Source organism: Ostrea edulis, chromosome 1, assembly GCF_947568905.1.
Source record: "Ostrea edulis chromosome 1, xbOstEdul1.1, whole genome shotgun sequence".
Taxonomy (NCBI): Eukaryota; Metazoa; Mollusca; class Bivalvia; order Ostreida; family Ostreidae; genus Ostrea; species Ostrea edulis.
In genome coordinates, this window is record NC_079164.1 from 111,461,429 (window position 1) to 111,476,481 (window position 15,053).

Genomic DNA, 15,053 nt, shown 5'->3' on the forward strand with positions numbered 1-15,053 from the left:
CATAATTGATATTTGCACATTTAGGTCTATATTATACCATTAAGTAATTAGATTGCGTCAGACAATGTGAATTTTAAAACTGTGTCAAACACATATTCAGTTAAAATTTAAATACTGATGTTTCAAAATTATAAATTGCAATGAGATGACATGCATATATGTTTTCATAAACTGCCATAGACTTATCATATCTGTTTTATTTACAAAATGTGGGTCAAGAGAAGGGCATACATGTAGTATACATATCTTACTTATACATACAGTGCATACATTTGCCTATGAGAGGGCATATGCAGACTTGTGATTAATTTACATTATTTAAAAAGGTTTTGCCAACCTACATGTTTGTGTGAAACACGAAACTTCAGGTTTGATATATTTCTTAGGTCACTGAAATTTCAAAGTAATAGTATATGTATACTATAGTCTAGGGAATTCTAATTCAACACATGCCCCCTCCCCCTTCCACTTTTTATCCGGTTCCCTCATACCCCTAGATAGTAGGTCTATACAGATATTTGTTTTTCATTACTTTTATACATGTAGTTCAAGGTATGTTATTTTCGTAACGGTTATTTTCATAACGATGTTATTATTTTCTTAATAAAAGAGTTGTGGGAGCCCATGTTTACAAATGTGGTATACATTTACATGACATCCGTTCGTTTACAATCACATGCACAGGTGGGAGTTACATTTTATGCACATATGGAATACATATATACATACAAAATAATACATCTACTGTATGTCGTTTGTTTAAACTTACAGATGTTATTATAAATCGCGTTGTGAAATAGCAGAGGAAATGTGAGTTGAACTTTTGAATACAAATTTATGACATTTTTTATACTCACCAAACGAAACTATGATTTCGTTGTCCAAGTTGAATGCATCCACTAACTTCCTCTTCTTGCAAGAAACTTTGTTTAGCCTCTTAATGACTGTATAAACAGTATTTAATCTCTCAGCATGCAGCACTCGGACATTACGATGCATCAATCAACAACTTTGTTTCCGTAGCGCATCTATGTACATGGATTGGTGGCTGGTTTAACATTTCGATTAGCAAAAAGTTTCACACAGATGAAACATTTGATCTACCATTATTACAGACATTGACGTATACTTATGTGGTATGTGCATATTTTCTGTAGGCGAGTCAGTCACAGCAACAAAACACTTTCGGAACCCCTTTTTGTTTTTCGACTATTCTATGACGGAGTAAGGAATTCCGGAAAATGAATTCACGTGAAAATACACAATTTTTACTGATCACGTGGTTGCTATCCGTCGCTACCTTAAACAAAACAGATATGAAATGAGATACAGAAAACAAAGTATATTCCGTGTGTTGTTACGTTTGAATTATTTATTGTATATTATAACTTTGAAAAGCTCCAAATTGTAGTTAAGTTTCAGCATTGCGGAAACCATTAGGAATCATAGCCTACAGTTTTTCGCAGACTAAAACTTGACGGAAACTATATAATCGTTTACGCACGGCGTAAACCATATGGGAAACCTTAACATCAGGTTTCCGCAAGGTTTCCATATGGTTTTAGTTTTGCGGAAACTAGCGTTTTCATCAAGTGAAAAGTTCGAAAACTATAATACCTCTTCTAATTTCTGGGGGGGGGGGGGGATAGATACTATTTTGAAGAGGCAGTTTTCCTTTCGACAATTTACATTTCGCAATCTAACAGTAAAAAAATTGTCAGTTACGTAGTTAGAGGTGGGGGAGGCAGACAAAAACATATAAAGAGTGAATGCGATCAAACTAAATACGCACCAGGTGCCAATGAAGTTATTATTATACATGTACAGAATCAATATCTTTAGTATAAAACTTATACGGTACCAATTTTGATGCACCAGATGCGCATTTCGACAAATAATGTCTCTTCAGTGATGCTCAACCGAAATATATCATTTATATTTTAATCACTAGTAATTCAATAATTTTGAAATTAAATGTCGTGACAATCAACTGATATCACAACCCGACTTATATCAATCACTTAGATGTATGCAAAATAAAATTATCACCTGCGTCCATAGTGTTATTATTTTCTAGATATCTGTTGATTCACCTTATTTGTTTTACATATATTCAGTCTCAATCGGGTTATCAACTGAGATAGAAATACACACCAAATACGGTTATAATGCCCGTCCCCTATCACCTGCTTTACAGTTTGATAAAGATACGTACATTTATAATATGTGATGTCCCTGCAATCAAAGAACGTTACAAAATGCACTGATGAGTGATATGATTGACGTGAAACTTTGGACTTCAACGACAAGCATACCCATATTCCTGTTTAAGGGAAGTAAATGCAGAAATGTACGTCATTGTTGCTTCATGCAACACGTCATAAACATCCATCTACAAAGATCGTCAGTATTTTCCAGATGTTTTCCGATTCTAAGGATTGCAATCTTATCAAACAATGTCAATATCCATTAAGTAATATCCCTATTAGTAATGTAGATTATTTGTAATTAGTTGATTTTTTGTCATTGATGAATGACAATATTCATTAAAGCAGGTTAGTTGTTTTGTTTTTTTAGGAAATAAAAGTTAACACAGTTGGGGGGCGAAGATAGAACTGAAAATAACTTGCATTTTACTGTAAATACATAAAATATATGGAGAACATATACAATTCTAACCGAACAAAAAGCGATAAATTGAAAAATGGGGACTGTATTGTTACTTAGAGAGAAGATATTTTTCCTAGGGGGTGATTAAAATGCGTTAATTTGTCCTGTGAAGAACATCTAACCTGGATTTGTTTGCCGGGGGTTCTATCCCTGGTCAGTATTGTCATACTATGGGATTGTTTTACTACAACGTTATCGACTTTGAATGTATTTGGAATAAATCTCATTCGAAGATTTTTCTTTTCATTTGAATTTAATGGCAAATTATCCGGTCAAAGAGCATGTTAGAATTATAATTACATGTTTAGGCAAATTGTAAAACATGTTTTCTGTTCTGGCAACTTATGCAAATAATACATCGCCATGCAGTTTCCACTAGATATAATTATTCTGAATTATAAGTAATATTTAATTTCGCAATTTGATATTGAATTAGAAACAAAATCTTATCAAATGCTCAAAATTTACTAAAGAAAATTTAGAAAGCAATCTTTTTTCCAGAGAATGAAATAAATTTCAGATTAAGTAAAATTTTACAAGTATCATTATTCGCAATATTGTTACCTTTTTCTCAATCAATGGTAAACATCCTGGTTTAATAATAGAAGTCTATAAAATTCCACAATTTTCACATTATATGTAATTGTCTTTAAGTTGATATTGCCAATAACTTTAAATTCATCTGATACATTTCCATACGGTATTGATCCCCAACTTTTTATCATAAGTCTTAGAATACTTTCATTTTGACTTTGGAAGTACAACACTCTTATGGAGAATAACGGTAAACGCGCAATCCCATCTTTGGTATTTCATTTTTCTGTTCTATCATATTTTGCAGGTCAAGATATAACACTGACTCCACAGAGTCCTGCCACAGTCAGAGAGGGACAGACGTTAGTGCTGACATGTCAATCAGGCCAGACTAGTGGATTGTATACGTTCTCTTATATCAACAGTGAGGGAAATACAATTGGTTATGCTTCAGGAGGAGGAGGATTCAAATCATGTACCAATAACACTAATGATGCATTCATAGAGTGTGATTTTGGGACTCCATGGAAATTCAAACTAACATTGCTAAATCCTGTTCATAACCAGGCCGTCTACTGTCAGAGAACTGGCGGGGGTCAAGATGTAAAGAACAGTAGTACCACCATCTTTGTACAAGGTACTAGTAAATCATATCAATAGCATCATGTAGATTCAACACTAAAGGTAAACCTTTTTATTGTTCGGATGTACGTGTATCTTAATGAAAAGAAAAATCCAGAGTGGAATATTTTGAAATTACAGGCAAAGTAAATTAACGCATAATTGTATTCCCTTAATGAGGATTTCTTCGAACACTTCAACTTGACTTTGCTTTTAATTGTTTTCAAAATATATTTATCTATTTATATTTGCAAAGTGACGTACAATCATGTTTATGGTCTGTTATGATGTTTTACAATTTCCAACAATTATTCAATAATCACAAATGCATTTCTAAAACCACGGTATCCAACGCTGAGTTTGTACTAATTAACATTTCAATCCTGTGCCTGTCCTCTTCTAGTGATGCCAAATGACTGGACAGCAACATATGACAATCAACACCACTGTACCCCCCCCCCCATATTCCTAGTTAATGTTCCGCGGTCTTAGTTCGATGAACATAAATCAAGATTTGCAAACACTGGATATATTTGCATCAGCTTTGTAAAGGTCTTGATAACCTTCATAGAAAAATAACACATTGACTTTAAGCGTGTTCGTCAAGAATGATGCATCGATAATATTTGAACAGTCTACTAGTGGAAGTTTTATAGATATGACATGCATTCATTTGACACGGTCACTTTACACTCTTGGTATTAATTGGCCTCAATAGCAGCAACATTTCCTAAATACATATCTAAATATATTATGTCTATTTTCTTTCTAAACTTAAATATTATTAGTTGGACTTGATATCAAGCTGCTATTTTGTATCAATATCTGCATACGCTTACTTACTTTAAAATGTAAAGATGTTTTCTTTTTTTTAAAACTACTGGGTTCGAATCCCTCATGGACATAGCTTGTTTTAATAAAATTTCGTTTTTCATGTAATTTGTTTCTTAATTCAAACACACTTCTATTGTTTATAAGTGTTTCAAGTCATTTCTCTTTATTATAATGTGCCGAGTTTGAAATTACCTTCCACCCTGGACACTGTTTCGTTTGTTTATGTTGTGAACGAATGTGTGAATGGGAGTCACGACAAAGACTCCAAATACAGCATGTGATAGATGTACCTGTCTTTTAATAGTCAAGGCTACTAACGAGAAATTTTATGGTTTTTCTGGGTGAAAGGTGTTGATAAAGGCAACACGCCTTTACAAGAAATAGTTGTAAATTTTGACAAGCTTGGAAAGAAAAAGAGCAAACAAAGTAAAGAACATATTTACTGTGAAAGAGTTTTAATGGATAAGATGTTTTCCAGTAGCAAATGGCTATGGTAAATCAATGTTTTCAAGTGCATGTACTTAGAATTCTGTTGAGTTTTACTAATGCGTATTAAACTTCTTATACCTTGTTTTGTTGTCAGAGTTATGTACAGATAGTTGTCGAAAATAATGCATACGAGTATAAGAGCTTTTTGACTGTAGTAGTGTAGGGTATTATATATCTGAAACACTCTTAATCGTATACATTGTGTCTGATGCACAGGAAAAAATAAGACAATTCGATTTTCACGATTAAAAAAATATGTTTAGTTGGTTAGTTGTATATTGTTTAACGTCCCTCTTGAGAATGTTTCACTCATATGGAGACGGTCAAAAAAGTATGTTTAGACTATGTATTCTCATGTATTTCTTTTTAGAAATGTTTGTCCTTAATAACTGGGAAATCTTAAAGTCATTCAAATGACAAATACCTAATAATAGTTGATATAGGGATAAAGGTCTGGACCCAGTTGCACAAAAGTTAGTTAACTTTAACTGACAGTTAACTTACCATCAACTTGAACATTTATATAGTGTTAATTTGACATTAACTATCAGTTAAACTGAAATAACTGTTGTGCAACTGGCACGAGTTTTACATGTACGTCACGAGTGTTTAAAAACACAGCAGTGCGTTTTACAAAAGAACTTACGACTTATGACTAACTTTACATAATGGAATTTTCCAGGTTTCTGTAAGATCATACACTCCAAATGCAAAATATGGTGTGTTTTTTATGTTGAAAATTAAAGCCTCAGAAAAGTTTTACTTCATTCATTTAAACTAATAACTGTGCAATACAACTTAAGATTTGCGACTTTGTCACAAGTTGTTTTGTAAAACGGGCCCCTGATACCTAGCTCCGATTAGGAAAAGTTGCCGCTTCTATGCAACACCTTTTTAAAGGCAAGGTGAAGATAACGAACAGTGATCAATCTCATAACTCCTATAAGCAATACAAAATAGATAGTTGGGCAAACACGGACAACTGGACACACCAGAGGTGGGATCAGGTGCCTAGGAGAAGTAAGCATCCCCTGTTGACCGGTCACACCCGCCGTGAGCCCTATTTCCTGATCAGGTAAACGGAGTTACCCGCAGTAAAAATTAGTGTGCCAAGAGCAGCTTAACAATCGGTATGAAACACGTCAGACAGCATTTGACCCAATGATAGGTTGTATTGACGAACTAGATCGTTATAACGACCATAGAATTTGCGAAATGCTGACTTCAATCGAGACTCTTGAAACCCCTATACCATCAACTTATTGGTCAGTAGCTTACCTCGATTTAAAAACTGACTATACGCAGAACAAGCTCTTGCATATCGAATCAGTTGAGATATATAAACACCATATGCAGGTGATAATGGAATATTGCTACATAAATATGGGAAGTTGACGATGGAGAAGCTGAAATCATCCCGTTTGTCATACAGCTGAGTTGTCAGTTTGCAGTTAATGTCTACTTTCAATAAAATAGCTAAGTATGAAGCAGAAGTGGACAACTCTGTGGTGTCCTTTATTTCGAGCTCACAGGGATATATCAAATCGACATATGAATGAAAGTTATTATTGTTAATAGACAAAACGTCATCGATATATCGAAATGTCGAATTGAAGGCCACAGCGCATACTGGTTATACATTGCATTTGACATGCAGTGTATTTTATATAAACACAAAGATTGTCATGAACTCTAATATAGTGATTTTTGTGCTTTAAATCAAATATTTCTTCACTTAGGACATTTATTTTTATCTAAGTGTTTATTGTAGCCTGTGTGCCTAAATAACTAACCACGTTTATTTGGAATATATATCAAGACTTGCCTAAATACCTACCTGGTATCTTTACAAAAGCATGTTACATAGATCGATGCTGCCATCTTCATGATAACAAGGAACAAGATAATAAATTTCAATGATTTAAACTATTTCAATAAGTAGGTACGTGGTAATAACATCGGTCAAAATAAAATCACATATTTTTTATATAGAAGGTAGGTATTTCGTCAAGTGGTGGTATCTACTATAGATGAAACGATCATTTAAAATGGAATTACTTCTAGTGTTATGAGTGTGAACACTATATTGTTAAAATGTAATTATAATGATAGTACTAATATTAGGATGATGATAGTAACACAGTTTTATTTCAGTGTCCGTCAGTAGTGTCACACTGTCACCATCGTCCAGTGTAGAGGTCATTGAAGGAACGTCCTTCACCTTCAGCTGTGTATCAAAAGCTGTCAGACCAGCAGTAACTATAACATGGTACAAAGACGGTGTGGTCGTGAGTGAAAGTTCATCGAGTATTTCAACGAATAATCTGCTCTACGATGTGACCAGTAATCTTACGTCATCCTATCAAAGAACGGATAATGGGAAGAGGATATATTGTACTGCAGTCAATATAAATGGAGACACTCCAATACAGTCATCCCAAGCTGAACTAAATGTTTTATGTAAGTATGTGTGCTATTTGTATGTTAGAAAGGCTTGTAATTTTTGTTACAGGATACATTCAAGAAATAAGCAATGTTATTTAATTAACATGTTCAACTAAATTTAGAAATAATTAGGATATTCATCCTGTTGTAAATGAAGTTCCCATGTCATATCAAAGTGAAAGTTTATCAAATATTATTGCGTTTCTCTTGAAAAATGAATGTTATTTCTTTAACTGCTTTTCCATTCAAAGGAATCCCGGTAAGTAAAAACCTGATTTATGAAGATTATACAATATGCTTTAAAATAGTTTTATTTTTTTTCTTAATATATAAAAATGAATTCAATTAAGAAATCCATAGAGTGTTTACACTTTAGATTCATAACTAGTTTCAATGCATTAATAAAACAATTTTCGATCCGGGCATCACACCAAGCCCAAGACGTTTAAATCATGGAGCGAGTCTTTTTCACCAAGTGTCCGACATTGAAAGTAAATGAAAGTCACGGATCTTTTCGATATTACCATAAAAACGGAGGTCCCATGTTACCACTGTCGTGTACCCGCGCCTATGGAACGCCGTTATTAACTTATAGTGTAAATCCACCTTATATTATTTGAATACATTTTTACATTATGTAAATACATCTTTACGTTATGTGGTTACAGCTTTACGTTGTGTGGTTACATCATTATGTTATGTGGTTACATCATTATGTTATGTGGTTACATCTTTACGTTGTGTGGTTAAATCATTACGTTATGTGGTTTCATCTTTAGGTTATGTGGTTACAGCTTTACGTTATGTGGTTACATCATTGCACTATGTGGTTACATCATTACGTTATGTGGTTACATCATTGCGTTATGTGGTTACATCATTACGTTATGTCGATATTTCTTAATATTAAGGGGTTACATCATTACGTTATGTGGTTACATCATTGCGTTATGTGGTTACATCATTACGTTATGTCGATATTTCTTAATATTAAGGGGTTACATCATTACGTTATGTGGGTACATCATTACGTTATGTCGATATTTCTTTATTTTATGTGGTTATATCATTACATTCTGTGGTTACATCATTACATTATGTGGTTACATCATTACAATATGTGGTTACATCATTACGTTATGTGGGTACATCATGACATTATATCGATACATCTTTATGCTATATGGTTTCATCATAACGCCATGTGGTTACATCATTACGTTATGTGGTTACAAACATCATTATGTTATGATAAACTTTCACATGATCGAGATTGATGCAAATGCAAAATGGTGCGCTTTAATCCAGATGGTGGGCTTCCAGAATTATTGCCAGCGCCCTCGGGCGATAGTATATACCTTAGCGGCTTGGTTTTTACATGGTGATTTGAAAATCCGATATAAATTCATTACAGGGTGATCTTGTCAGCTGCGGTCAAATTTAAGTTGATATTTTGTATTTCAAAAAAAGAAAGGGGCGGAGTCGCTAAAGATGTTTGAAGCTTAGGAAAAAAAACTGTTGGAGAATAAACGACAATTTGGCGGATGGGGACGTGTCAGTTGCATTGTACATGTCCGTGAGGCATTCAATGTACATTGACTATTCATGCACATATACTACAATGCTCTGTGTTGAACATATGGAATTACGGGGGAGGGTCGGATGGGAAATGGGGGAGGTGGGACCAATTCATATTTTTCCCAGCATGATGATGATATTTCTTTTGTGAGGATCCTGGTTAGAATATGTCCTCAGTACCCCTTCCTTGTCATAAGAGGTGACCAAATGAGGTGGTCCTTCATATGAGACTGCAAAAAACGAGACCCGCTCGTGTCACAGCAGGTGTGGAACGATAACAATCCCTCTCTGCTCAAAGGCCGTAAGCGCCGATCATACATGTAGGCCTAAATTTTGCAGCCCATGCTTCACCGCAATAGTGACGTCTGAATCTGAGTGAAAAATTCTCGAGCGGGAAATTAAACAATGTACAATCAATCGATCAATCTGTTTGCCATGATAACAGAGTATGAAATAAAGCAAAGTTTGACTTTATGTGTTTTTTTTTTTTTTAGCTCTTCTGAGCCGAAGGCTCAAAGAGCTAATTATATGGCCATATCTCTGGCGTGCGGTGAACGGTGTGCGTCAACTTTTTTGAAAAAGGGCTATATCTCAATAACCCCTCGTCCAATTTTTGTCAAATTTGTCACAGGGTATCCTAGGCCCAAGGGCTTTCATTTGTACTAAAACTAGGATTGTGACCCTTTAACAAGGGAATATAATTAGGAAAATGCAAACAAAAGTAGTGGTTGCTAAAAAAATCTTCTTCTCAAGAACCACTGGACAAATTATCACCAAACCTATGCATAAGGATGCTGATAGGTTGTAGATAAAAAAAAATGTTCAAGGCATCATCCTGGGGTAAAGGGTGTGGTATCAAGGTCACTTCAAAGATGACCTTAAATTTTGTTTTGTTAAAACTTTAATATTTTGCTTAGTATAAGGACTAGGATCATCAAATTTTGTCAGTTGATGCATCTTAGGACCTAATATCATGTTGTCTCAAAAGTAGGTCATGATGACGTACTTTTTTAATTTTGCAGGTAATTATTATCAAATGGATTTTGATGCATATCTTAGACACTTTTGAGCCTATGATCATCAAAAGTTGTCAGTTGACGGATCATGGGACCGTAAAGTGCGTCATGTAAAAAGTATGTCACCATGACCTACTTTCTGAATTGTATGGCTAATCATTTATGAATATATTTTAGGTTGTTATTTCAGATACCGAGAGGTTTAGAATCATCAAACCTTGTAAGTTGATGCGTCTAGAGGCCTCGAAACATATTTATAAAAACAATAGGTCACAGTGACAAACTTTTTGAATTTTGCAGACATTCAAATTTCACATTTTCAATTTTAGATGCATATTTTGGACACTATGAAAGCTAGGATCATCAAACTTTGTCAGTTGATGCATCTTGAGTCTTCATAGTTTGTTGACTAAAAAGTAGGTCACCGTGACCTACTTAATATTTCAGATACTACAGTACAGCCATCGCGGTTCTCTTATTTACCCGCGTCACCGCGACGAGAAGTTAATCCTTTCCGCATTACACCGTCGTGGTTTTTCATAGCGGGGCTTCGCGGGACCACGTTTATACCGCCGCGGGTGTGAGTTACAGATGTACCTGTATTTACACTGTTGATAGTTGATGACGGTTAATTCTTATTAATACATGTAGAATGAATTAAATAGTAGAAATTAAATCGTATAAGTTGGTGAATTAATTTTCGCAATTTGTTAGAACATATATGTACGGTACTTAACCGAATAATTGACAACTTAATAAAACTTTTTTTCCTGCGATGATCACGAGTTGCGTGTGCTTAAATTTAATAAATCGGGAATCAGCAGTTTAAGCTAAAAGTTAATATTTCTGGAAACATTTTTTCCATAAGAAATTAATCAGAAATTGTATGCCTTTTATTTATGTCAATCATTATTTACAGTGTCGAGTTTTCAAGTAAGCATGCTGCTGGGATCAAACATGCAAGTTCCACGTGTATGGACACCTGTCTTTCCTTTACATGTACATACATTTCATGAATTTCAAAATTAGATAAAATAATTAATTGTATGAGTTATACGGGAGATAAAATCAAATTAACGATTTCAACAGTAAGAAAAGAATAAAATCCTGATTTAAAAAGAAAAACTCATTTACAGTACCCGCAACGTTATTCTTGACATAATAAACGATATAACACGATACACGCACGATAGGATAGGATACACGCACGATACGATAGGATACACGCACGATACGATATGATACACGATAAACCTGATAAACGCAAAACCTGATAAACGATCTTCACGATAGACCTGATAAACGCAAAACACTGTAAACGATCTTCACGATAAACGGAAAACCTGATAGAAATGTTATAAATTTAGAAAAGATTTAGACAGAACGAAATTTTGATACCTACAACATAATTACATTATGTTGATAATAATATTGAAGGATTGCAATGCTCATTATATACCTACATTACGGACAACGCGGATTTCTTGTTTTCGGTAATCTATAGGTAACTAAGGAAAACCGCGTTCTCATCGCGGGATGACTATCAGTTACCTGTCCCCGTCGCGGTAACATTTGTTTAAAACATTGATCGGTTTTATACCATATAATTTCTTCAATCCACGGTCGTACGTTTTTCTTTTCTTTTATTTATGTTTTTTTATGCCACCACAGCTAAAATAAAAAAAAACTAAAATATATACGGCATTGAATTCATTATTTGATATCTATATGAATTTTCTCAGCCAATGATTCTAAAACTTGTATTGTCACCTAATGTTTAATATATAAATTATACAGGGAATTAACTAAATGTAATATAATGTAGTGATATCATGCTTCAGTAGCTCTCTTATGCTAATGTATATTACCTAGAATATGAAATAAAACCAAGTAATATTGTGTGTGTAGCGAGGAGGCGGTTATTTTGCATCAAGCTCTAAGTTCACGGCTCATTCAACATCTCAAGTTATTTTCATAACGACCGCTTTAAAAAAAATCAACCGCACTACACCTGTTAGATATTTTCACACTATGAATGATAATTGTCAGTCATAAGTAATTGGAACATATTTATTTGAATTGATATTTTGTTAACAAAACATAAATAAACTGTTTAAAAAAACATAAACAAAACCCGGCTTGTTTTAAATTCGCAATTTTGAAACGCTTAGTGTGTAAAAAAAATCAAATAATCATCAAAACCAACATAAATTTCCAGTATCTACATGTACGAGTATTGGTATATGTGTACATGTACAAGAAAAGAAAAAAAAACAACGATGACAGCGGAATCGTGCCCAGTTGAGCAGAATTTTGGTGGATGCAACACCCTTGCACCCTTTTAAAACTTAATCTTCTAAATGTGTGAAATACAATGTCCCTGAGAATGTTAGCTGTCAAAACACGGGTGATACACAAAATCATATATAAGGACGCTCACAAGTTCAGCAGTTGATATATAAGTAGCATACAGGTGGAAAAAAATCGGAAGAAAAAGAACCATTATCAAAATATACATGTATGTGATAAACAATGTAATTTACTGATTTTTCCTTTCAAATCGGAACTCCCTATTTTTCTGTTAGTGTTAATTACAAATAATTGTTTCTATAGACAAACAAATGTTTATGAACTTCAAATGAAGGAGCTTTCTGATTTACTGTCCTCGGTTTGCTCGACAGACCACTGCCTACTTTCCAGACTACTTAGAATTAAATTGTGATAAATTTTCACTCTCTCTGGACAGACAAATAACTCTTCTTCTGCCTTAAAATCGACAACTTCATGTTCTCCTTCAAATATACCGTCTTTCCTCGATTAAAAAAAATAGCTTCTTTAACAAAACGAATAAAGGTTTCGGAAAGTATCGTACTTTTTCATTAGATTTTATATACGATCCCGATAGTTTCCGAAGCTACACGATAAACGATTTTCACTATAAACGGGAAACCTGATACACGCAAAACACAATACACGATAGACCTGATAAACGCAAAACACGATAGAAAACGGAAAACCTGATACACGATAGGATAGGATACACGCACGATACGATAGGATACACGCACGATAGGAATGTCAAGAATAACGTTGCGGGTACTGTAATCCACCCGTATTTATTTTGATACGTTCATGATCTACATGTACTTTGTTCTCTGCTTTGTAAGACGCACGTTTCTCTGGTAGTTTTAAACGTTGTTTTGTACTGTGATTTGCGTAAATACACAGGTTTGACCATTTGACACAGTTGTCCCTTCGACTCTTTGTAAATTCTGTCCCTGAAACATGGCCAGCACAGATAGGATAATATCTCTCTCCGGATCCAGGAATTGAAGGAGGGGGGGGGGGGGGGGGGGTGGACAACTTCATGCGAAGCTCCGGATTTTACAGCTGTGAAGTGTGGTAAGGGGGCGGGACGGACGAGATGACTTCAGTTTACAATTGTCTAAGATTCTTGACAAGCACAAGCACAAGTAATATTTTAAAATTGTGCAGAGAGTGGGTGCAACTCATAAAACTTAAAAAGAATTTGTCCAAACATTGATTTCGTATTTGTATTAATACATTTTAGTTGTATAATTCATTTTCTCCGTTGACAAACGCACATTTTGGTGGTAAATGTATTTCTGTAACTAACGATGCGTTGATAGAAATACAACAACAGCGTAAATCCTTGTTAAAAGTTCGTGTTTATATTTCATTCAAATAGAATAAACTGAAATGCCCTGTAACAAACAGAAAGCCGCATATCAAAATGACATGAAAATGTACATCACGTCAAATACATATATACATTTTATACATGTTATATATACATATATTGTATCATTTGAAACTTAGCATAAAGTTATATCAAATGATATTCAAGCACTTTAATCACAATTTATAAAAGTGATCCACCGAACTTATTTATATTTAATAAGTGAGAAAAATAAGATTAAAAACAAAATATTTATATTATTGCTTTAGTTGACTTTTATATTGCTTAAACAGTCTAAATAGTATAACTTACCAAAGTTATGGACTTTAGGCTTGATATTTATCAAATGTAAAGCTGTAAACTATATTTCAAAGCTTCTTTGGTGCAACTGCAATAAAAGTTAAACATGCACTTTGTTAGATATTAGCAATATAATTAAGAGCGCCAACAACTGCGATGCTATTGCTTCCATAAAAACAAAGAAAAACCAGACATACCACGATGGCGAAATAACTCCAACTATAACTAAAACTCAAACGTCTGTACACTTCAAACCCACTGGACAATATGAAAAAATCCAACCCTGGTCTAAAGTCACATGACTATAAGAGGCGCCAAATGCTCACCAAACTTTTGGCGGGAAAATACTAATTACATCAAATTGGAAATTAAATAAAATCAAAGCTGCTTGCCATTGTTTTGGCATAAGTTTCTAGTAGAACTTTATTATACAATCTTATCAATTGCAAATTCAATTCTTTTTAATCATAAAACTTAAAAGTTATTTACAAAATTTTCACACGGTTACATTTCAAGTCAATGTGAAGATCACCCTTGTTCCTTTATGGTTGCGTTATGCTTCCTATACTATCAAGGCGCGCGCCCGAGTTTTCAAATACACAAACTTGATTCGATAAAGTCAGTAATATTAAATAGTTCTCTCTCTATCTTTCTCTCTCTCTCTCATTTTATAAAGAGTTTGCTAATGCAGATCTTTAATCCTTTTCCTATTTGTTTTATATAGCCACCAATATGTGATAGGTACTGCCAGGGATAATAAAGTTTTGCTGTTTTAAGGGTAAAGCGTGCGCCGATTGATGATGGGCGTTGAAGCAGACAGGAATTGTTATGTAACAGATATACACATACCTGTGACCGGTTTTCCC

General features: G+C 34.1%; 1 protein-coding gene and 1 long non-coding RNA gene across 2 annotated transcripts in view; one reads left to right on the forward strand and one right to left on the reverse strand.

Moving 5' to 3' along the window:
- The window catches only part of LOC130048686 (hemicentin-1-like), a 110,057-nt gene that overhangs the window by 18,865 nt on the left and 76,139 nt on the right, over window positions 1–15,053 (forward strand). The window contains exons 2-3 of the mRNA XM_056145705.1: window positions 3,512–3,841; window positions 7,303–7,608. Coding sequence (XP_056001680.1) covers window positions 3,512–3,841; window positions 7,303–7,608 — 636 coding nt within the window. The remainder of the gene's footprint in view (window positions 1–3,511; window positions 3,842–7,302; window positions 7,609–15,053) is intronic.
- Window positions 13,860–14,692, reverse strand: LOC130051335 (uncharacterized). Its single transcript, XR_008799800.1, has 2 exons — window positions 14,200–14,692; window positions 13,860–13,912 (listed from the first exon to the last, which is right to left on the reverse strand). It is a non-coding gene; the product is annotated as an uncharacterized LOC130051335 (long non-coding RNA).